The sequence below is a fragment of the Fusarium musae genome, chromosome 1, assembly GCF_019915245.1.
Source record: "Fusarium musae strain F31 chromosome 1, whole genome shotgun sequence".
Taxonomy (NCBI): domain Eukaryota; kingdom Fungi; phylum Ascomycota; class Sordariomycetes; order Hypocreales; family Nectriaceae; genus Fusarium; species Fusarium musae.
The window spans coordinates 4,495,607-4,518,760 of record NC_058387.1 but is presented as its reverse complement, the minus strand read 5'-3'; the positions used below and the strand labels follow the sequence as shown (position 1 = coordinate 4,518,760).

Sequence of the window (23,154 nt, the reverse complement as noted above, 5' to 3'; positions counted from 1 at the left end):
CGAGACCCTGCAAGGTGAGGGGCGACTTGGAGGGGCAGTTGCTTCTCTGAATGGATGAACTTGGCCAAGGCTCTTGAGGCAGGTGGATTCGAAGCTCTGCTAGTTTTTCTTGCCGAGATCGCTGAAATTAATCAGCTCTTCATCACCACGCTGAAATTGACTTACCCTGCAGCTGTGGTGTCCACCTCTTCGCATGAATAAACTACACTTGTTTACAAACTTGTATGACTTATGGTAACGAATAAGTTCAGTATATATTGAGTTTGGCAAGTTGTTCTTTTTCTTCTTGAATATGTGTGAGCAGACACTTTTCACAAACTGAAGTAGACCTTGACTTCGACGTCATTTCCCCATCGAGTTTCAAGACCCAATTCCTTCCAGGCTTTTCCAATGTTGATCTCAAGTACACAAGCATCAACCGTAGAAATGGCCACGGTATACACAGGTATGACCTTTTCTTGAACCGTGATCAGAAAATCATCTTCAATCGTCAAAGAAGGGAGTGTAGATACATAGATCCCTGAAGATTGTCAGATTTTAGTCAAAATAAAAAAAACAGTAATACTCCTTACCTAGGGTGCCAAATGCTTTAACTCGCGTATCAATCAGAACACGTCCATTCTCTCGCACTTGAACATCGTTCATGAGGATTGCTGCTGCACCAGCCATCTTGCCTAACAGGCCTAAATTCGAGATCGCGACATTGCCATGGTTCTTGCTGGATAGGCGAGTCAAAGGAAAGGCGGAGAGAATATCATAGCCTCTGACAGGCAATGAGATAGTAAATAGTGATTCTGGGCTCTCGACCTTTGTAGGACGAGAAACCCTGCCTGTGGTATGAGCACGAACCAGGTATTCAAGGTCGCGGACCACACCAGGGAACGCTGAAAGAGCTACCAATTCAGTCAATGGCCGAGAGGAGATATTGAAAATGGCCATGATAGGGCTTCCGGTCTGTGAGGCTCCTGAATCATGATTAGTATACACTACTAGCTTCCCTCTAGATAATTCTTACCATGATAGCTTCCAACCTTGAGGAGTAAATCATCGTCGTATCCGATATAAGGGTCAACGGCCTTTCCTAAAGAGCTTGGCCGGAATATGACAGTCTTACCCCGCGGGGTACGACCACTCATTTGCTCAATAAGATCCATGTCATGCTCACCGGGAACATCAGTGATATAAATTGGACCTCCGCTCACACATCTGGCCGCAGCATGAAATCCGGAATAGTCATGGACAGTTTGGAACATGTCCCAGTCGGGAAGAACATTTAGATGCTGCATAAAGATAGCATTGTGCGCATTTGTCCACACGTGCCATGGATGTGAAGCAGGAACCTCAGGGAAGAAGTCGTCAGAGTTTCGAACAAGAATGGTAGGCCGATTGGTTGGCATCTGCGAATGGAAGAGTGCCTCAGGGAACTGCGACATACATGATATCGCCTTGTAACTGAGGTGACGAAGTGAGATGGTCCACGCATCGAGGTACGTATTGATCAGATCTCGGCGCGGGGATGCTTCAATCCACGTATCGATCATGAACTGCGCATCCGTCTTAACAGCATCGATACCGGCATCTGAGAGGAATCGATAAAAATCATCATAGAATCGATACACATCTTCTTGTGCGATTACCGTCATCTTCCCACCTAACGGAAGATTTCGGCGGTCAGCTTCTTCCCGTGTCACTACGATGGTCTTGTATGTCTTGGCAAGCTTGCCATCAGGAGCAATGCCACCCCAGTAGCCCAGGAGGGCATGCCAAACAGCAATGTGTTGGATATGTGGATGGTTCTGTCGAATATGAGATATGGTGGATTTCAAGCCTTTGGGAAACCCCTTGGGTTCCGCTTCAAACTCGTTCCAACCATATTGAAACTGGCTTGGGCCACGATAGTCGATCGACTGCCAGTTGTCATCAATAATGAGACTAGATACCTGGATGTCGTGCTCAGAAAGCTTATCGAGAGCGTCGAATATTCTCTGATCTGTTAGTCGTTGGCCCAGAGCGTTCCATGTGCCTGTATATAATTAGTTCGTGGTCTTTCGAAGTTAAAAGTACTCAAGAACACACAGAAACCCAGTCCATCAAACCAGTATTCTAGCCACTCTGCCTTGAAGTCCCTCTTCAATGCGGACAAGGCCTGTGACAACTCATCGCTGGCTTTCTTTGTTCCCGCAACCATATCTCGAGCATGATACATCACAGATGCAATGGTGCAGTCGAAATCGTCTCCAACTGAAACAAGAATAACGGCCTTTTCTTCGGAGAGACCGTCATTTCGGATCTGAACTGTTAGATACTGCAGGAAGCTGCATCAGACACACTTACATGAACCTGCAGCTTTCCATTGGGCTCGCTTCGAAATACTGGCAAGACATGACTGACACCGCCGACGGCAAGGAACACTAGGTTATGACCTTGGGGGCTTAAGAAGCAACAGAGAATGGCATCTTTATCGAGTTTGAATTGAGAGTGCCCATGGCGAGGTGCAAGCCACGGTGACCATAGTCTGACAAGAGAAAACCATCTGTGTTAAGTCAGATAACATGGTTGCTAATGGATTTTCTGTATGCCGTGTCACTCAGCCGAACTAACCTAACAAAAGAGCCCCAGGGAGTACCGACACTGATGTCTCTGTACGAAGACTCATCGCTATTTGCAGCTGGAATGACTGCTTCGAGTGACCAGAGTGAAGTTCTAGGTGATTGACTCAAACGTGGCTTGACACTCCAGTCTTGAGAGTTGAGATCAGGAATTGAATCAGAGAGATCACTAGAAGAAATCCTGTTAGAGGCATTGACAATCAAGCCATCATTGACATCCTGTTCATCACGAATCCATCTCCAGTCTGCATCAGGACTATGACGGAACTTGAAAGTGAACTGCACAGATGTTGTAAATGAGAAGGAAGATGTGAAATAGAATCGTGACATGGAATCATCCAGTGCTTGGAGAGCCTGGGGGGCTCCAGTCTCTGTGAGTGAGACTACCTCCAGATCCTTCCAATCTGAGCCGTCTACCGAGTGCCATACTGAGGCTTCCCATGGCTCATTGGTACGGTACTTGGGTATCTCAAGGACAAGCGTCAAAGTGACCTCTGTACCCTGGATAGGTGTCACTTTCCCGAGAGGCGGGAAGCTTTGTAAAACAACTTTCATGTCTTCAGAAACGGGGCGTGGCGAAGGTTTCTGCTTGGCGATGTAAATCGCCTGGAAGACATCGCCAAAGTTGTAATTGTCAGAAGGCATCGCGATGAAATGAGAACAAGAGGAGCAGACTTGATTGAAATAGGTTTATTTATCCAGTTGACTGAGAAATTCAGGCTTCGCATGTATAGAGTTTAGTGAATATTTGAAACTTGGAAATCAAGGTAACAGGCACAAAATCACATCAACAAGTTTGATGTTGTGCGACGACATTTGTGTTGACAAGGCATTGTCATAGAAGCTCACGAAAACGGACGGGCCTGGGTTATAGTGGAGTTTCAGTGGAGTTGGAATTGGTTAGTAATGGGTGCTTATCATTGGCTTCGGCCTTGATTTCGAGTCGTTCTGATTCGGGGACGGCCGGAATGACTAAGCTTCTGCCTCAGTGCTCAGGCTGCAAATTATCTCAGTAAAGCTTCTAGCCGAGCCAGATCGAAAGATTTCATCAAACCACTCAATTCAGCGTCGACCCTCCAAACCTGCGTCATGGCGTCCCGGAGACTGGCTTTGAACCTCTCACGAGGTCTGCGAAACCGTGCTGGTCTTTCGGCCGCCGCTCCTTTCACACGAGGCTTTGCCACCCCCTCTACTGTCGGCAAGACTCAGACTTCGACTCTTAAGAATGGATTGACTGTGAGCATCATCAACCGAGGTCAATTGGCCTCGACAACCGCTTGGGACTGCCCTCCTGACACGCCCCTCTGATAGGTCGCTACCGAGCACTCGCCCTTTGCGCAAACGTCGACCGTCGGTGTCTGGATCGATGCCGGTTCCCGGGCTGAGACTGACGAGACCAACGGTACCGCCCACTTCCTTGAGCATCTCGCTTTCAAGGTTCGACAACCCATCAATTGGCCAAGACCAATCGTTAACAATACAATCAGGGTACTGCAAAGCGAACTCAGCAGCAATTGGAGTTGGAGATTGAGAACATGGGTGGTCACCTGAACGCCTACACTTCGGTCAGTCGGATGAAGGGGATACGGAATTGACTGATGCTAACGACCATTCAGCGCGAGAACACCGTCTACTTCGCCAAGGCTTTCAACTCTGATGTTCCCCAGTGTGTCGATATCCTCTCCGATATTCTCCAGAACTCCAAGCTCGAGGAGTCCGCCATCGAGCGTGAGCGCGACGTTATTCTCCGAGAGTCCGAGGAGGTTGAGAAGCAGGTTGAGGAGGTTGTTTTCGATCACCTCCATGCTACTGCTTTCCAGCACCAGCCCCTTGGCCGCACTATCCTTGGCCCTCGACAGAACATCCGCGACATCACCCGAAAAGAGCTCACCGACTACATCAAGAACAACTACACTGCTGACCGTATGGTTCTCGTTGGTGCCGGTGGCATCCCTCACGAGCAGCTCGTCGAGCTCGCTGAGAAGCACTTCTCCGGCCTTCCCTCAAGTGCTCCCCAGACCAGCGCCTATCTTGCCTCCAAGCAGAAGGCTGACTTCATGGGTTCTGACGTCCGTGTCCGAGATGACGGCATGCCTACTGCTAACATAGCCCTCGCTGTTGAGGGTGTCAGCTGGAACTCTGAGGACTACTTCACTGCTCTTGTCGCTCAGGCTATTGTTGGCAACTACGACAAGGCTGTTGGCCAGGCTCCCCACCAGGGCAGCAAGCTCAGCGGCTGGGTCCATAAGCACGACCTTGCTAACAGCTTCATGAGCTTCTCCACTAGCTACAACGACACTGGGTAGGTCTTGATGTCATACCATAAATTTGAAGTAACTAACTCGTCATAGTCTCTGGGGTATCTACCTTGTTTCCGACAAGCCTGACCGAGTTGACGACCTCGTCCACTTCGCTATCCGTGAGTGGATGCGCCTCTGCACCAACGTCAGCGCCGCTGAGACCGAGCGTGCCAAGGCTCAGCTCAAGGCCTCCATCCTCCTATCACTCGATGGCACCACAGCGGTTGCTGAGGACATTGGCCGACAGCTCGTGACCACTGGCCGCCGCATGGCCCCTAACGAGATTGAGCGAAAGATTGATGCTATCACCGAGAAGGATATCATGGACTTCGCCAACCGAAAACTTTGGGATCGGGATATTGCTGTTAGCGCTGTTGGAACTATTGAGGGTCTCTTTGACTACCAGAGACTTCGCAACACCATGAAGCCCAAGTTTTGAAGAAGAGAGGGCTGATGAGATTGTGAAAATCGAAATAAGGGTATAGAGTGTATGAGATACCGTTTACAGGCCTAGTGTACCATAAGATTTCCTCTGTTCATGCTAGGTAACACGGAGTTGTGCTAATTGTGCCTTGACTGTACTGCCATCAGTAGCTAATTGCAATTTTGTCGTATAGTATCTGTAGTGCTTCCGAGGTAGCGTCTATTGTCTTCCTTGAATTAGAATGCATTGTGTCATGATCATTGATTAGATGAAAAGACGGACACCTAGCCCTCCTCAGCCATCTCCTCGTCGACATCCTCACCAAACATATCCTCTACTGTCCCACCCTCAACCCCATCTCCGCCGATATCTTCAGGCTCGGGACCCTCAATGCCCTCCATGGCATCACCTCCTTGTTCCTCTTCCTCTTCATCCTCTTCATCCCATACATCCTTCAGTCCCCAACTTGTGCCACTCAGGACGAATCGTTCGCTTGGTAGTCGCACACCCCATTCACTGGGCACAATTTTAGGCAGTGCTACCTTGTTGCGTTCGCGCGCAAGTTCTTGCATGTAATCTTTGCTAATCCCCCCGCCTGCGTTTCCTCCGCGGAACTGATAGCTGAGTCGCGCAGCGATGGCGAGCTTAACGGCATTGGCGGTGACTGCAGCGTCGCCTGCAGGTGCTGAGATTGCTCCAGCATTTGCTGATGGTTTGGAGCCGGCTTGTGTGACATATGGGTCGCCGGAAAGATGTAGCGCATCGCTAAGAACAGATGAGGTATGGCGGTAGGCGAAGTCGAGAAGGAGGAGGGGAACGCGTGGCTCATAAGCGGTGACGCCTTGCGATGTGAGCAGTAGTTCGATAAGCCTTGAGTCGCGCGGTCGAGGGGCGGTTGTTGATGGCGCTGGAGGAGGTGCGTTCTGTGAGGCTGCAGCAGCAGTTTGGCTAGAAGCGGCCGCCGTGGTTTGTGTGCTTGGTAATGGTTGCGAAGTGCTTGCCGATGAGGCAGGAACCCCGTTTACTTGGGGTTGGCTTGATGACATCTTGATCGATGATGCAATGCTTCGTAATAGGTATCCTAGATGCGACTGTTCGTGAAGGCCTTGAAGCGATATCACGCGAAGAACTTGAGTTCGTGTTTGGCAAGGCTGAAAGACGCCCGTGCTATCAATGAGTGAAGCTGACGAAACAAAGTTGACTTGCGATTGAGAGTGCCTTCACCTTTGAGGAAAATACCTACAGTAAGAGTTAACGTGCTAAGTCGAGAGCTGATTGACATCGAATTATATCCTTTGCGACGGTGAGTCGCATGCCAGGTGCTTTGGCCGGAAGTTTCGATAATCCGAGATGTGATCTGGTAGCGAAAACTGCACAGACCACACCTTAAATTCTGATGCGCTCATTCCGATAAAAAGAGCTTTCCAAAACAACAAAGTCATGAGAGTGACAGGATCAAAATGAGTTATTCTTAAAGGCCATTAGGGAGTATGAGGCGAAAACGGCTTGTAACCTTGAATCGCAATTTCTTTCCTCATTACTAGATACCTAGGTATCATATGTCTAAAGTACTATACTTAGGTAGGTACTAAGTAGCCACTGGCGGAAGTCGGATTTCAAGCAAGGAACGAACGACGGAGGGGCAATGAGTAAAGAGTGCCCCACCATTTCTCGCCGATGCAGGAGGACTCATAGTCATCAATTCAACTTTTTCCACGGGCGATCTTCACTCATTCACTACTCGATTTAACAACCTCCATGCTAAGCTTTCGACTATAATCGACACCAATTGTATTCATCTGGTTCGTTACAAAGATGGAGACGACTCTACCACTGCCATTCTTGGTGAGTATTGGCAGCCCCGATGGACAGGCTACCAATGATGGCCTCACTCGTCATGAGATTGCCCTTCTGGGAGCTCCTTTCTATGAGATAGCTTCTAAGGATTGGGGTCGCCCCAGTGCCGGAACCAATGTTCACATGGATGTCACGGGTTTAAGTGACCCAGGCGATGTGATTGCGTTGCTCGATGGCGGGGTTCGAACGGTTTTTGTTGCTTCAGAGTCCTACTCTGAGTACACAGAATATGGCGCAAGAGCCATTCCCACTGTTTCTTCCCTTGACATTTCCACAGCTTCCAAAAATGGTCTATTAGTAAAAGATTTCGACATTTCATCGAGCGACGTCGACAAGTTTATTAAGGAAGCATCAGCCAAGAAGATCAAGAGCCTTTACATCAAGCCAGCTCCTAAGACCGATATCGAAAAGTTCATCGAAATCGCCAAGAAGGCCAATGCAATCCCTATCATCCCTTCTACAAGGTTGACGACCGACAGGAACGATTCGGGTCGATTGTTGTTATCTAAGGTTATCGCATCATACTGGAAATCCGATCGACCTGACGGCCTTATCCCTACTGTGGTTACCGATGATGCCGGGATCGCGTTGGGTCTCGCCTATACCAGCGAGGAGAGTATTCTGGAGGCTCTCAGAACACAAACCGGAGTCTACCAGAGTCGCAAACGTGGTCTTTGGGTGAAGGGACTTACTTCTGGTGACACCCAGGAACTGTTGCGAATTGGTCTCGACTGTGACAACGACACTCTCAAATTTGTGGTTAATCAGAATGGCCGTTTCTGCCACCTCCAGCAGTTTGGCTGCTTTGGAGACCTCAAGGGCATTTCAGCACTCGAACAGACACTCAAGTCACGCAAAGAGTCTGCCCCTGAGGGTTCTTACACGGCCCGCTTATTCTCCGATGAGAAGCTTCTGCGAGCAAAGATTATGGAGGAAGCAGAGGAGCTTTGCGATGGCAAGACCAAAGAGAACATCGCTTTCGAAGCTGCTGATTTGATCTACTTTGCTTTAACTAAGGCTGTTGGCGCAGGTGTTAGCCTCGCAGACATTGAGGCTAATCTGGACGCCAAGAGCTTGAAGGTCAAGCGTAGAACAGGCAATGCCAAGGGCAAGTGGGCGGAGAAGGAGGGTATCGAGATCGATGCAGCCCCCGGGAAGTCCTCACAGCCAGCAGCAGAGAAACCAGCTGATGGACGTATTGCTATGGAGCGAGTTGATGCCTCAAAGATCTCCAAGGCTGATCTCGTAGAGAAGCTCAAGAGACCATCTCAGAAATCCCCCGACGCCATCTTGAAGATTATTCAGCCTATCATCGAGGACGTGCGAACTGGCGGCGACAAGGCTGTTCTATCTTACACCCACAAGTTTGAGAAGGCCACTTCATTGACATCGCCTGTGCTGAAGGCTCCCTTCCCCAAGGAGCTTATGGATATCTCGCCTGAGACCATTGAAGCTATTGACGTCTCTTTTGAGAATATTCGAAAGTTCCACTCTGCACAGCAGGAGGAAAAGTCTCTCCAGGTTGAGACAATGCCTGGCATTGTCTGTAGCCGCTTCTCGAGACCCATTGAGCGAGTCGGTCTTTACATCCCTGGTGGAACTGCTGTTCTTCCCAGTACTGCTCTGATGCTTGGAGTTCCAGCTATGGTGGCTGGTTGCCAGAAGATTGTATTTGCCTCCCCTCCTAGATCTGATGGTCGCATTACCCCTGAAATTGTCTACGTTGCTCACAAGGTCGGTGCTGAGAGCATTGTATTGGCAGGTGGTGCTCAGGCTGTTGCCGCTTTGGCTTATGGTACGGAGAGTGTCACCAAGGTTGACAAGATTCTTGGACCTGGTAACCAATTTGTGACTGCGGCCAAGATGCACGTCAGCAACGACACCAATGCTGGCTGCGGTATTGACATGCCAGCTGGACCCTCTGAGGTTCTTGTTGTTGCCGACAAGGATGCCAACCCTTCTTTTGTTGCCTCTGATCTTCTTTCTCAAGCCGAACATGGTGTCGATAGCCAAGTCATTCTGCTTGCTGTTGGCCTCAACGAGCAGGAGCTCCAGGCTATCGAGGACGAAGTTCACAAACAAGCCCTTGCTCTTCCTCGTGTCGATATCGTCCGAGGATCCATTGCTCACTCTGTCACTGTTCAGGTCAAGGACATTGAAGAGGCCATGCGCATCAGCAACGAGTATGCCCCTGAACACCTCATCCTCCAAATCAAGGATGCCGAGAAAGCTGTTGATCATGTCATGAACGCTGGCAGTGTGTTTATTGGTCACTGGACCCCTGAGAGTGTTGGCGACTACTCTGCTGGTGTCAACCACTCTTTGCGTAAGTTCTCTCGTTAATTTATTGTATGCGATTGATGCTAACAACTTTCACAGCTACTTATGGATTCGCCAAGCAGTACTCTGGCGTCAACTTGGGCTCGTTCCAGAAGCACATTACAAGCTCCAACCTTACTGCTGAAGGTCTCAAGAATGTTGGTACCGCCGTCATGCAACTGGCCAAGGTCGAGGAGCTTGAGGCTCACAGAAGGGCTGTGGAGATCCGACTCAACTATTTGAAGCAACAGCAGTAGACAGGGACATACAACAAATGGAAAAAGGCGTATGTAGACAAAAGATGGGTTTTCTTTAGGATAGGAGCGCCGGCTTGGAGAAAGATGTTGTTTCAATATGCACACAGACCATGGTGCTCCAGAGTAAAATGCAGCTTGCTCAAGTAGTATATTTCAGCCTGTCAAACAACAAAAGCCTTTGTCTGTCAGAATGCCATGATGTAACCACTACAAGTACAATGAAACGCTCAACGCCGCGCTATGCCTCACTATGTAAAAACCCTTTCTCCCCCTTGTCAACCTTATCCAACTCCTCTTATGCAGTCAGAAAAGACTCTCGCCATCAACGTCGATGAAAAATAGCCCATAAACACTCTAAAAAACGCCTTTGAATTCGTTACAACTTACTGCCTGGTAGAAGTAGCAGCGATAGCCTCGGTGGCCTGTTCGTGATACTTAGCTTTCCTTCACTTCACTTCACTTCTCAACGGTGAGATGACCAACCCCGGTTATGTGTTGGGCGAGAACGTCTTCCTTAAGCCGACCTTGACGCCTTTGTCCAATGGGAGCAGCATCAGGAGTTCTGTCGGCCTTGTGTTCGTCTTGATGGCCTTCCTCGCCATCTTCGTAAATCTCATCTTCATCCTCCTCGTCGTAAGCTTCTTTCAAGTCGCGTGTCATAGACGCCTTGAGTCGCTCTTCGTCAACGCTACCGCCCAAAACACTTGCGGCTTCGGCAAACTCATCCATAGATGCTCGAGAGATGTAGCTATCGGCAAGTCCTTCACCGATCTCTTCCACTTCTTCATCTATTTCGCCATCGTCATCGTCGTATTCCTCTTCATCATCACCATACTCGCTAGTAGGTCCTCCTAGGCCGTCATCGTCATCGTCATCATCACTCTCGCTTGCTGAAAAATCAGCCATGGCAAGAGGATCATCCCTCCAATACGTGAAATCTGTGTACTCCTCGCCGCCACCTTTTACCAGTGTGCTCACGGGAGGGAAGTAATGGTCAACGACTTCGTTGATATTCACGTAGCTCATCTTGAGCTTGTTGAGTGTCAGTAGATCAAGAGACACTTCCGAGTTTGAATTGATGGTGAAAATGCGGTTTCGAGGGACATCGACGGTCCGGTAAGAGATCTGATCGGTCAAACGATTTCCGTAACCGGCATAAAAGGGATGACGATCTGGGCCGTATAAGTTTCGAATGTCTCGAAGAGTTGCCATCTTGAAGATGTGGGGTTTGCGAAGGTAGACCTCTCGCCTTAGTGCAGCCATGGTTCTATCTGGTGACAGGATTGTAGGTCCGGGCGGCATCCTATAGCCATCCTGAACGATACCCGCCAGGTAGGCTCTTGTAGTATCCGATTGTCCAACGGATCGACTGGTAAGGTACATGATATTATAACCATTGGCGGAAATATCACTGTACAACTTGGCCACACCTGAGTGAGTCCAGTCACGGCCAATCATGTTCAACACGTGGCCGAGGGCGTCCGATTTGGTAATAGTACCGTCAATGTCCGAGATGACAACAGGCGTCTCATGCCTCCAAAGGTACATGTTTGCTTTGCAGGTAGCTCGATTGACAGTAAAAGCCATCGAGTTCGCACCTGGCTGAAGCTTCAGATCCTTGAGCTGCTGACTAGTCAATCGCAAGGTCTTGGCGTAATTCCTGTTGGGATCTCCTGCATGCCCCGATGAGCTCGGCGGGGTGCGGGGAGGAGTTTGCAAATCCATAGGGCCAGCGTCGGACTCGGCTCTTCGATGCAATGGAGTGGGAGAAGCAGTTGCATCGCTACTGTCGCTCTGATAACCGGGATCAGAAATAGCATCGGCTGCAGTAGCCCTGCGGTGCGACTGCAAAGACGCCTCGATAGTCTTGTTCATAGCAGCCTGTTTGGCCTCTTCACTGCTATAGATCCATAGGTTTCCCTGCTCGTCGAACCCAATGAGTGCGCCGATGTCATAGTTTCCATCCAACTCTTCGGAAAGAATCTGTCGAGCCAAAATCTCAGCCCGAAGAATGTCCTCCTCGTTTCCCTTGAACCCATTCATGTCTAGCATCAAATCACCGCTGTCAGTGACCTTTGTAGGTATGCTTGCGGCGGAGAGTCCTTTAGACAAGGCCCTGGCACGTTCGAGAGCCTCGCCCGGTGCCAGAGGCGGAGGACTGGAGGATCGTTCAGAAGCAACATGCTCATCATCGTCGGCGGAACTGTTTCCGTCTAGACCTCGGCTTCTAGCACTGGCACGGAGAATATCGTCACTATGTGGTCGAGGCACCCTTGAAGACCAGTCGCCAGATGCCGGGCGGGCGTTGGATAACTCTGGAGAAGTCGAAAGGGGTGTGATCAAGCCTGCTCTGGTGTTAGTCCTTGTTTGCTTAAAGAGGGCAGGATATGCCTAGAGTTACCATCGTCTTTCTTATAGAGCACGGACGGGAGCGGGCGTCGCAGTTTGGACTCTGAAGCGTCAAGCTCGAACGCTTCCGGCTCCTGCAAACCAGATTCTGACTGTTCCGGGTTGAGGGGTGGACTGCTCGCAGGACTGGAAGCGGGAGAAACGAGGGGCGATGTCTGCAGCGACTGTGGGATCCTGTCTGTGGTCTCAAAGACGAAGAAGGCCTCGCCGCCTTCGCCGAGTTTCATGGAATAACTTTGCTTGACGCCATTGACCTTGAATTCGACCTTCTTGTCAGACGGCCTTAGGAGAGAGAACTTTCCGAATCGGACATGGAACGGCGAGCAGACCAGAGTGCCATCCTCGTGCTCGACGACAATGACATCAATAGCACCACTGAGAGTCGCAGGGTTGATTGAATTCCAGGCAGTCGAGACGGACTCGCTGAGGCCGCGCACATATTGCATCTTGCCTATTACGGCAGAGGACGTCGTATGGGAAAGATTATTGTGTTGTCAATGTTGATCGCGAGTTGGAGAAGCTGGGGCGGCTTGTCGCGGGGGATATCACGACGATCCGAAGGGCCAACGACACTGAGAAGCTCCCGAGAGGAAACGAAACAGCAGCAGGTGACAAGAGCCCGGAGTCCTAAAAGAAGTTTATCTGAATATGGAGGGGAAACTTAAGCGTAAGGCGATCCAAAGGTATGCAGTCGAAATTCTAAGGTGAGTTAGACAGACCAGAAAAGATGGAATGGAATGTGAAATGTTGGGGGAGTAGGTGCAGGTACAGAATGGCTTGAGGCGGGTTGAGCGCAAGGTAAGGTAATGGACAATAGAGGTACCGAGTACAAGAGACGCTTCCATGCTGTGGTTGACCGAGCTTGGCCTGGCCTAGCCTGGCTGCCTGGTCACTTCCTTTTTTTTTTTCTCTCTCTTAACTACTACCCCAGTCGCCGAGTCGATTAGATCAGGTGAAGACTTCACCAGGATTGGAGAAGTGTTTTTTACTTGGAAATTAGTCCTAAACAATAACAAATATGAAATTATTTGGGTTGAAACATCACAGAAACGAGTGTGTAGTAATTTCATCATGATTTGGAGGCGTCTTACTCCTGTGCCACGGCACACCTCATAGAAGCATAGAAACAGCCTGCAGTCAGCGAAGAATGACGAAGTCAGTGCAACAGAAATGCCATGAGGGGCGGCCCAACATAACACTGCCTTAGTACCGGGTACAAAGAACGCTATCCCCAGCTCGCATGGGTCTAGATGTCCGCCAGAATCATGATGGATGATGGATGCCCCGGCAGAATCTATCACATGAACGGCTCAGGCGGACTAAGTTGTCGAGTTAAGTCTCCAATCATTCAGTTTTCGGATACTTTTTTAATAAGATGATTCTGTAAACCTGATTAGTTGTTAATTTTCACAGCTGAATGCGTCATATTTTCTAAATTCTGGGACATGCTGTTCTCTCAGGTTCTGTCGCTGAACCAACACTATTGCTGATAATTGGATGGCGCGGATAGGCTGTAAATCTGCAGGGGTTTAACATAGCTTTGTTCAACGATTGAAGCATAGACACATACCAGACTCGAGTCAACTCATGTTCGAAAATATGCTGGCTTCAATGTCTCACCGGAGATAATGATTTCGAATCCCGGCGGCTTTGTTCCACCTGGAGGTGCTTGATTATCACCACCACTACTATACCACTTAGTTAGTCGATAACACTCGTTGGTATTGTTCTGATCACAATCTACATCTTCCATCTTCATTTTCATAGTCCTGTATCTAAAAATGTGAGAGAATCTTGGTTTCTCTACCATTTTCTATTGTTCTTTCCACTCCGTGTGTAACGAATATTGGATGCCTTCCATCCACTTACACACTTACCGCTTTGTATGAACCGAGGCAGGTATCCAGGATTTGGCAAAGATTATATTAATATCCTACTACCACATGAATTCTCTCTCATATAAAAAGACAGAGCAAAACTTTCCCCAGGTATATCCTTTATCAAACACACCACCTTACCCTGAATGTTTAGACAGCCACCCAATGTCATAGCTTTGCGTGGGATATAGAAATATAACTTGCCTATGTATGCGAATCTTGATACGATCTTGCATGCTGATAAAGATTTATTCTGTCTTGTCGCATATAACTTTAAGTGAACCTGACAACTTTGCTTGGTGGTAGTATTCAACAAGTACCTGCTACTTCAAAAGGTATTTCTTGAGCAGCAGTAGGTGGGGATTGGTTAAAAAGCCGCGGCCCAAGCACATGCTGAACCAGGACTGAAAAACGTCACATCGCTCTGTTGTAGGTTGACAAATCTCAGATCTTTTAAGAGATTCATGTTTCGTTCCCTTGTTCCTATCAAGCTCGATCCATTGCCAAGAGGGGATGCTACGATAAAAGACGCTGGTGGTGATACTGATGTCATTGATCGATCGAGGCTCGTGTTTGCAACTCTCTTCCGTTATGGCGTAAAACAGACCGTTAAGGAACAAGTCACAGCCAAAGCAGATCATTCATCCAGAGTATATCAACTCGTCAAACAATATCAGTCCGAGAAGTGGAAATTGTTCAGTCCAGCGCAAACAAATTCACATGCTTGAAGAAAGCTGACATCCCGAGCTCAGAGTCAATAGTAATGGGCCTGTTGGCATTACCTAGGCAGGGATTACAACTTGAGCAAAGCCTCGGAGAAAGGCTTATACATGGGCACTAAGAAAAGGCCTAAAAGCTGAAGATGAGGCGGTAACCGGCAATTGAAAAAAGCTGCCTAAGCTAATAATGGTGATGCCAGCGAAGACTTACTATTTGACCATGGGAGAAGGATGAGAAAGCATATATTGTCCGAGTGAACCCAATGAGAGCATCGATGTCCAGAGGTAGATGTGCAGACATTGTGTACACTTGAGAGCGAACAATGGCAAGGAACTCGCCTATCGTGCACTTGGCGCCCTCATCCGCTCTCTCCAGGGTGTAAAACGGCAGAAACCCTAAACTGGCCTTGTTTGCAATGGCAAATGATGATGCCGTGCAGACGGGACCCCATTGTTAAGACCCGAGCCGTTGGGGAAAACTCAGCCATGTCGTGTCTTCCGTGAGCGGGAAACTTCAAATCTGACGCAAACATCACCAGTGACGTTTCCAAGGGACCGTGAATCCGCTTACGCACGCTAGCTAGTAGCGCACCATGTTCGTGAGTGCATTTCAGCAGTTTTATGTGAGTACTAACACTATAAACTACCTTATGAATATAGGTTGGTAAGAATTGATTGCAATCAATAATAGACAGCTCTGTTGGAAGTTAATAGACAGTGGGTTCTAACTACAGCATCGCTTGAAAAACCGGGACAAATTTGTGGCAAACGTTGTCCAAATACAGTGTAGTGAAAACAGTGATAACTGTCGTATCTTGCATGAAAGATCGCCAAGCAGGGTAACATGGCGCACATTACGATTTGCCAACGCTTGAAGGACCAGGCGACACACGGAGTACTGTGCCATTGAACGACAAAAGACACTGTACCTCCGCAATGAACAACAGGACAGCGCTGTGGCTGAGAATTTGGACACTGCAACCATAACTAACGAGACAACACTAACACCAGAGAAGGAGGCCAGAGCCCAACAGGGCCGCTGAAATCTCCACCCTTTTCCATGACCACGCTGTCTCTCTAGTTAACTCAAGGTCTAGGCAAGACCATCCTTACCCATGCCCGCCTTTTTTTCACCCACTGTTGGCATCGGCATCGGCATCTGCCTCAAGGATCTTTCCCTCCCACACGACAACCTGAGCTTGGATTTGGTATCGGTATCGGAACTGGACCTGGACTTGGACTCTTGTCGGTGGTCTGGAAGAGAAGGACAGCAACATCTTCCACCAAGATTGAGACCGCTGAGAACATGTCATGGGAGTTGCCCGTCTTGACCACTCTCATCCTCAGCGTACTTGGCTTCTGGTGGATCTATAGCCCTCGCGCCAGCTACCAGAAGGCCCTGCTCTACCTCTTTCTGTGCAGCAGTTTCACCGTCTTCTTCGATCCTCGTCGTCTGATCGAGTATCTGTCCCCCGCCACGGTCGAAGCATTGCTGGATTTCCGCATCCATGTTCTTTTGATCCATCACTCCAAAATGGTCTTGACACTTGGTGCTGTCGTTTGGTGAGTCAACCTCCTATGTCTCGCGCCTAGTTGGTAATTAGAAAGCAACTACGCCCCTTTCCTTGTACCGCGCTGACCATTGATTCTCCCTCATTACAGGCTACTGCATCGCTCGTGGCAGACGTTATGGAAACCCGTTCCAGACCTGATCAATATCCTCGGGGTCGACGTGCCTGAGCCTCCCGATGTTTCCCTCGCTGGCATTCGATCCGATGCTGCTACCCTAAGCTGGACTCGCCCAACCAGTAATCGGCCGGTACAAAAATATACTATCCAAGTCAATGGTGTTCATGGTCGGTCTTGCTATCGAGATTTATCTCGGAACCTTCGGCAGAGGAAAATATCAAGCCTTGACTAACACGGTCCATATAGTTGGCGAATCACCGGGAAACGAAGTCGCGATCACTGTCACAGGATTGAAACCAGATCACTTTTACAATATAAGGGTTGTTGCTGTCGGCCCGAATAACTTCCAGGCTGGAAGTCAAGTTTTACGACTTAGAACATTCGGAAAAGATGGCAGACCTCAGTTAGGTAACTCACGTGTTCCTACCAGCTTTCCTAACAACGACCACTCCCATTCAAAAAATGGTGATGAAGATGACGATTCCGACTCGCAAAAGAAGCCTCCAGTGCCGTCTGTCGAGGCGGCCCCTGTCCTTGATGGCAACAACGCGTCCACCTCTGACGTTGGCGCCACTGGTCCAAGTCAGCGACGAAATACAGTCAATCGACGACACTCACCCTCCGTCGCCAGCATGGATCAACCTCTAATCAAGCTTCCACCTGTAGATGGCCCGGAGTTATCGCTGGATGAACTGAATCGCCGATTTGAATCCACTCGGAAGGAAGTCGACGAGACTCAGGCTCAGTATGCCAAGGAAGAGGCTGAACTGCAACAACAAGAGGAAGAGCTCAAGCAAGAGAAAGATGCCAAGAGACAGGCGCTCAAAGAGAAGGAGGAACAGACCGCTCAGCTCAAGGCCAGCGTCCGTACTACCATGGAGCAAATGCGTACAGCGGAGAAGGATCGCGCGAGAAAAGAGCAGCAGTTGAAGGACAAGGAAAATAAGAAGTCCAAGATCCGAGATACTGCTTCAAAGCTTGAGAATGAGATGGAGAGGATGAAGAAAGAGAGGGAGGGGTTCGAAGCGCAGAAGAAAGAGCTGGAAGCTAAGCGGGATAAAGACGGCCAGGAACTTGACGACTCTAATGCAGAGTTGCAGGAGAAATGTGCCGAGCTAGAGGCCGAGTTGAAGGAGAAGGGAAAACAGCTCCAAGACCTCAAGGCTGCTCGAGAGCAACTTCCAGGTGGTGATGATGAGCAGTGGAAGGAGAATGACTTGAACGTGCGAAGAGAATGGGATGCCAGGAGAAAGGAACTGCACAATCAGCTCGTCGCCGAAACCAAGAAGCTTCATAATCTTGACCAGCAAATACGCTTTCTCAAGGAAGAGCAGCATCAGTTGACGCTCTACTACAGCAGCCAACCAGACCCCACTGCCATGGAGTTTGAGCCTGCTGCCTCCCAAGATATCCTCGACAGCGGAAATATCAACTCTCTTTCCCACATCAACTTATCACCTCCGCCCAACCAATTCGGCCCCCCCGAAGACACATTTTCAACTGGCTTTAGTCGGGCTGGATTCAGCCAGATATTATTCATAAATCACAATGCAGCCGACAACGCCGATGATCACCAGTCAGAAGCCGACTTTAGGGCGAACGCGGGACCACTAAGCCCTACAGCCCATGCTCTTCTTCCTTCGGGTATCTTTGACGAGACATTTGAGGATGCTGAAGAGCATCTGCCTAGCCAATTTTTGCCAGACTCTGTTACTGCCGCTGAGGAAGAGAACCCGCAGTCACCACTGTCGTCTGATGGACGCTCTCTGAACATGTTTTCCAGTCCTCACGGCTCATCACATAACTTACCTTTCCCCCAGTATAACGACGTTGACTCTCATTCTCTGAGCATCAACTCCTCTCCTCAGCAAGCACCTCTCGCTTCAAGCCACAGGCTGTCTAACCTCTTATCTAACTTTCAACGTAACAGGGGTCCGAAGCCGGCAGATGTGGAAGGACCCGCGATCGGCAGCCTCAAGACAGGACAGAGCCAATCGTTTCCCCGAAGCACTGATGATCACGACATGCCAGGCAACAAGCGCAGGATAAGCTTCTCCTGGATGAATAGGCACTCCGGAGGTGAAACCAGCAGGTCAAGCATGGGGCCTACGTCTAGGCCGTTCTCTGCCAAGAGACTCAACCCCTTTACTAGTAGTGCTGGAGCTCTTACAGGTGATAATGACTTGCCGCACTCGCGACCTGCGTCGATCAAATCCATTGATCTTCCTCGACCCTCAACGGACAGCGGCTCTATCTGGAACATTCCCCGGGATTTCTCTATGCTGGGGAAGAAGGGAGTTTGGTCCCCGAACGAAGGACGCTGGTCCTCTAGGAACCCATCTCGCCGACCCTCGCTCGGTGCAGTACCGACTGTGCTCGAAACAACCCTTGCTACAGCAAATGATGAGATCCTTGACGATGACGATCTCCTCGACCCTCAGACATCGCCCAGCCAGGTCGGTGTTATCGGATCTCGTCCCCCAAGTCACCGTGCGTCCATGAGTCGACATCTCAACCCAGCGGCACCGACCTTCAGGACACCCTTCTTTACCCGTAGAGAGAGGGATGCAAGTCCTGATAAGGATAAGTCAAAGGGCAAGGATAAAGAGAAACGCGGAAAGTCCAAGGAAGGCCGCACGAAGGGCAAGGAAGTTCTGACCCCGACAATTGAAGTGCCTCCAAGCCTTGATGATTCACCTTCAGATTCGCGGATGTCTCGCGACACGTATTCTGTTCATACACAGGGCTCGATATCGGAATCTCATGAGTCTTTGGATCTAGGAATGACAGCCTCGAATTCTACTACCGACAACAACGCCGCGAGCCACAAGGATGCTGACAGTAGTGTTGTCAAGAAGTTGTTTAGAAAAGGAAGTTCTAGCAAATTCAGCACCTTGTCTTCTAGGCTGAGTAAGGATTCCGTCCTTTTCAAGAAAGGACCTGGCAGCAGCACGTTCTCTGACAAGAATATGTCAGCAGAGCATCGTTCCAGCATCGGCGACGCAGATGAAATTGGGGAAGATCTGTCGCAACTTGGCCGCAGTTACGAAAGCGTGACCAGCAGCCCATCGTTGGGCCAGGGCAGTTTCAAAACAAAGGAAGCCCCTAAAGAGGGTCGTATGGGCATGGGAACTTGGCGGTTCTCGATGAAAAAGAAAAGCAAGGAGCCTGCGTCAAAAGAGAAGGAAAGCATGGAAAGTGATAGGCCTGCGGATGAGTAGAGAGTGTATATTATTGTGGTATACATTTATGTCTAGCATTGAGGTTACGTGTAAAGCGGAGTAGCGCATTTGGCATTAGCATTTTGGCAACAGTGGACAATAAATCATATAGAGCCCAACGGTCATTCGCAGCATTAGTAATCGTATCTCAACCATTACAAGCCTTGTTATCCGATCATCATTTCGTGATTTCTAGGCTATAATGATAGTGTTGAAGTTGTAGAATCGGAGCAAGTTCAGCCACAATACATCGTGGCAGCTTACCTAGGTAGCTATCCAGGGGTGGCCCGCTTTTAGCCATCATGGCTCTCAACACGTGCAAGGAGCTTCCTCATGCTCACATCGAACAGCGGATTCTGTTTGATGTTGGAATATCATAGATTCTGAACGACCGAACCTCATCCATAATGAATGGGTCTTACCCAGAGGCTTCAGCTCTTGATGCTGGTAAGTAGATGTTGAACCTGAAGGCCACTATCCCTTTGCGACTAAACCCAACGTTTCTGGACAGCCGACTACGATGCTATAGAACACCTCAATCTTCTCTTCTCGCACCCATCCACCATATCGTCTATAAGCGAAGTATCCAAATCATTACAGAGCCACCAAAATGCGCTTTCGAACGAAATAGCCACCCTCGAGACGAACCAGGCTTATGGATCCGACTCGAGCCTCGAGCGCATGCAGTCGGCGCAAGCTGAGCTAGCACAGCTATTTCGAAAGATCGAGACAGTGCGCTCGAGAGCGATCGAGACCGAACAGAACATCACGTCGATGACGGCCGACATAAAGAGACTTGATGGAACGAAGAAGAACCTCACGCTGAGCATGACGGCCCTCAAGAGGCTGCAGATGCTGACAACGGCTTATGAGCAGCTCAGGGGCTTGGCCAAGACGCGCCAGTATAAGGAGTGCGCAGGGCTCTTACAGGCTGTTCTGCAGCTCATGAAACACTTCAACAGTTATCGCAGTATCGAACAGATCGCGACGCTGAGCAGAGGTGTGGCCGAGCTGCAAAGAGAACTCCTTGAACAGGTCTGTGAAGACTTTGAGATGGCATTTGCTAAAGGAGAGGTCGGCGCGCGAAGGGGCACACTCGTTGAAGCATGCCTAGTCATGGATGCCCTCGGAGAATCTGCTAAGGCTCGGCTCATGAATTGGTACGTCAATACAGAGCTTCGAGAATACAGACAAGTGTTTCGCGGCAACGACGAAGCTGGAAGTCTGGACAACATTGGGCGGCGATATGCCTGGTTCAAACGAATGATGAAGACTCACGATGACGAACATGCTATGATCTTTCCTCCACACTGGAGAGCTAATGAGACATTGGCAGCAGCTTTCTGCGATGGCACTCGAGACGATTTCAAGGGCATTCTGGAGCGAAGCATGCGACGGACAGACGGCAACAAGATCGATGTCAATCTATTGTTGAGTTGCCTTCAAGAGACACTCGACTTTGAGCAGAGCCTTGAGAAGCGGTTCGCCACTTCATCAAGAGCCAGCATTGATACGCTCAGCTCTGTTGAGGAAAAGGCGCATAGTTTCCACGGATTGATCTCAGTCGCATTCGAACCATACTTGAGTTTGTGGGTTGAGTCGCAAGATAAGCAATTGGCAGTCATGATACCCAAGTACCGCAGCCAACCGCTCATACCGCCTGATGACGAGTTCTCACCACAAGCCGTTATTGCCTCGGCCATTGAGTTATTTCACTTTTACAAACTCACGCTGTCACAATGCGCGAAGCTTTCTACGAGTGAGCGCCTTCTTGATTTGGCAAAGATATTGGCCAAGTATCTCGATGAATATGCTCAGCAGGTCTTGCTGCACATATTACAGTCTGGTGGACCTAAAGGGCCTCCATTACAGGATGTTGTGCTTGTATTGAATACAGCGGACTTCTGGCACATCAACACTAATCAGCTGGAGGAAAGCATTAAGAAACGCATTGACAGTGAGTTCGTTTCTAAAGTCGACTTGTCCTCACAATCGGATGCCTTTCTTGGTGTAGCGAGTGCTTCTGTTCTGGCACTCGTTCGCGCGGTCGAGCTTGACTGCGAAGGCGTCTGGCGGGAGATGAAGAATACCAATTGGAGCACAATGGAGAGCGTTGGCGACCAAAGTTCATATGTGGGAGAGCTGGTAAGACATGCTGATGGAAAAGCCGCGGAGATATTGGCTCTTATCTCGAAGCAACAGTACGCCAGAGCCTTCTGTGATAACTTGGTGGAGCATTTGGCCACAGGGTACATTACGAGCATTATTCAATGCCGACCGATATCCGAAGTTGGGGCCGAGCAGGTGTGTTATCTGAGCAGTTCGAGTCATGCTGTATGCTAACAAGTGGATTTGTAGATGCTACTTGACAAATATGTTCTGACCAAAGCCCTTGAGAAGTTGCCTATGCATCATGCATCGTTCTCTGGGCATGAGACACCCCCTTCCAGTTTTGTGCGCAGAGTTCAGCATTGCATGAACAGACTTGATCCATTGCTTAAGACACTTCAAGTTCGGCCGTCACCGCCGGAAGGGTTGGTACAAGCGTATTTGATTCATATTGCGGATCGGTCAGATACAAACTTCAAGAAGATCCTCGATCTCAAGGGTGTTCGGAAAGCGGACCATGCTCATCTGATAGAGCTCTTTGGCATTCACCGCGACAGCACTCCCAACGATAAATTGGTAGCCAGCTCGCCCTTGCTCACTCCTCTCATGACAACCCCAAGCCTGGGTAACACAGTCCCGCTTGGAGTGATGAACCCATCCGTTGCAGCGGCTGTTAGCCCGCGGTTTGAAGCAGGATCACTAGGTGAGAAGCTTCTAAGTGCGGCGAGAGATATCAGCCAGAGTAGCACGAGCACTGCAGCACAGACAGGACTCGAGAAGGCCACAATAAATGAGAACTTGCGAAACTTTGGCAAGTTCTTCAAGAGAGATATTGGATCGTTTGGAGCGAGGTTTGGAAAGCGAGACGGCAGCGTTGGTGCTGAGGAGGGACGATAGAGCGTAGATTACAGATGATATCTAAGTTAAATTAACTAATTGTGCCATATGATGAGCCGGATACCGAGTTACGAGCTATGAACGGTCTACTAGGGTTGATTGTTTGGAGCCTTATCCCCGGTTATCATGAGGAATCAATTAAAGCTCCGTCGGCACCTCATCTCGCAAACATCCGAAATCCTTGCCACATTCGGTAATAGATGGATTAGTCATGGCCCGTTAGATCTAAAGATTGATAAAGGCAAAACAGACGGCTAACCACTGGAAAAGTTAAATCATGTCATTCATCCATCCCCTTCTCTGCCTTCTAAGCCCCCCGTCCTGAGCGCCTCACTGAATGGCATCTCCACTAGCCGGCTTATAAATCATTCTGTCCAATCATATCCTCCCTCTGCATCTCCATTGTCAAAATTGATTCCATCTCCTGTCCTCATTTGCATTGCATCAATCCCCACATTCACCACGTT

The 23,154-nt window shown here is 49.3% G+C and overlaps 7 protein-coding genes across 7 annotated transcripts; 4 read left to right on the top strand and 3 right to left on the bottom strand.

Moving 5' to 3' along the window:
- Positions 1-311: 311 nt before the first annotated feature.
- On the bottom strand, positions 312-3,254 carry J7337_001360 (uncharacterized protein; the record flags this gene model as incomplete). Its single annotated transcript, XM_044819102.1, has 6 exons — positions 312-520; positions 573-965; positions 1,016-2,023; positions 2,077-2,290; positions 2,335-2,515; positions 2,602-3,254. 6 exons carry the CDS (start codon positions 3,252-3,254, stop codon positions 312-314), a joined length of 2,658 nt encoding a protein of 885 aa, XP_044686804.1.
- A 444-nt stretch (positions 3,255-3,698) lies between these two features.
- J7337_001359 (uncharacterized protein) lies at positions 3,699-5,348 on the top strand (the record flags this gene model as incomplete). The annotated part of the gene is made up of 5 exons (XM_044819101.1): positions 3,699-3,845; positions 3,921-4,046; positions 4,097-4,174; positions 4,226-4,911; positions 4,961-5,348. 5 exons carry the CDS (start codon positions 3,699-3,701, stop codon positions 5,346-5,348), a joined length of 1,425 nt encoding a protein of 474 aa, XP_044686803.1.
- A 269-nt stretch (positions 5,349-5,617) lies between these two features.
- On the bottom strand, positions 5,618-6,379 carry J7337_001358 (uncharacterized protein; the record flags this gene model as incomplete). The annotated part of the gene is made up of 1 exon (XM_044819100.1): positions 5,618-6,379. One exon carries the CDS (start codon positions 6,377-6,379, stop codon positions 5,618-5,620), a length of 762 nt encoding a protein of 253 aa, XP_044686802.1.
- A 769-nt stretch (positions 6,380-7,148) lies between these two features.
- HIS3 (imidazoleglycerol-phosphate dehydratase) lies at positions 7,149-9,766 on the top strand (the record flags this gene model as incomplete). The annotated part of the gene is made up of 2 exons (XM_044819099.1): positions 7,149-9,516; positions 9,570-9,766. 2 exons carry the CDS (start codon positions 7,149-7,151, stop codon positions 9,764-9,766), a joined length of 2,565 nt encoding a protein of 854 aa, XP_044686801.1.
- A 456-nt stretch (positions 9,767-10,222) lies between these two features.
- J7337_001356 (uncharacterized protein) lies at positions 10,223-12,621 on the bottom strand (the record flags this gene model as incomplete). The annotated part of the gene is made up of 2 exons (XM_044819098.1): positions 10,223-12,111; positions 12,168-12,621. 2 exons carry the CDS (start codon positions 12,619-12,621, stop codon positions 10,223-10,225), a joined length of 2,343 nt encoding a protein of 780 aa, XP_044686800.1.
- Positions 12,622-16,077: 3,456 nt separating this feature from the next.
- On the top strand, positions 16,078-19,681 carry J7337_001355 (uncharacterized protein; the record flags this gene model as incomplete). The annotated part of the gene is made up of 3 exons (XM_044819097.1): positions 16,078-16,334; positions 16,434-16,579; positions 16,707-19,681. 3 exons carry the CDS (start codon positions 16,078-16,080, stop codon positions 19,679-19,681), a joined length of 3,378 nt encoding a protein of 1,125 aa, XP_044686799.1.
- Positions 19,682-20,088: 407 nt separating this feature from the next.
- Positions 20,089-22,687, top strand: J7337_001354 (uncharacterized protein; the record flags this gene model as incomplete). The annotated part of the gene is made up of 3 exons (XM_044819096.1): positions 20,089-20,128; positions 20,211-21,985; positions 22,040-22,687. The coding sequence occupies 3 exons, from the start codon at positions 20,089-20,091 to the stop codon at positions 22,685-22,687; spliced, it is 2,463 nt and encodes an 820-aa protein (XP_044686798.1).
- Between the last annotated feature and the right edge of the window lie 467 nt (positions 22,688-23,154).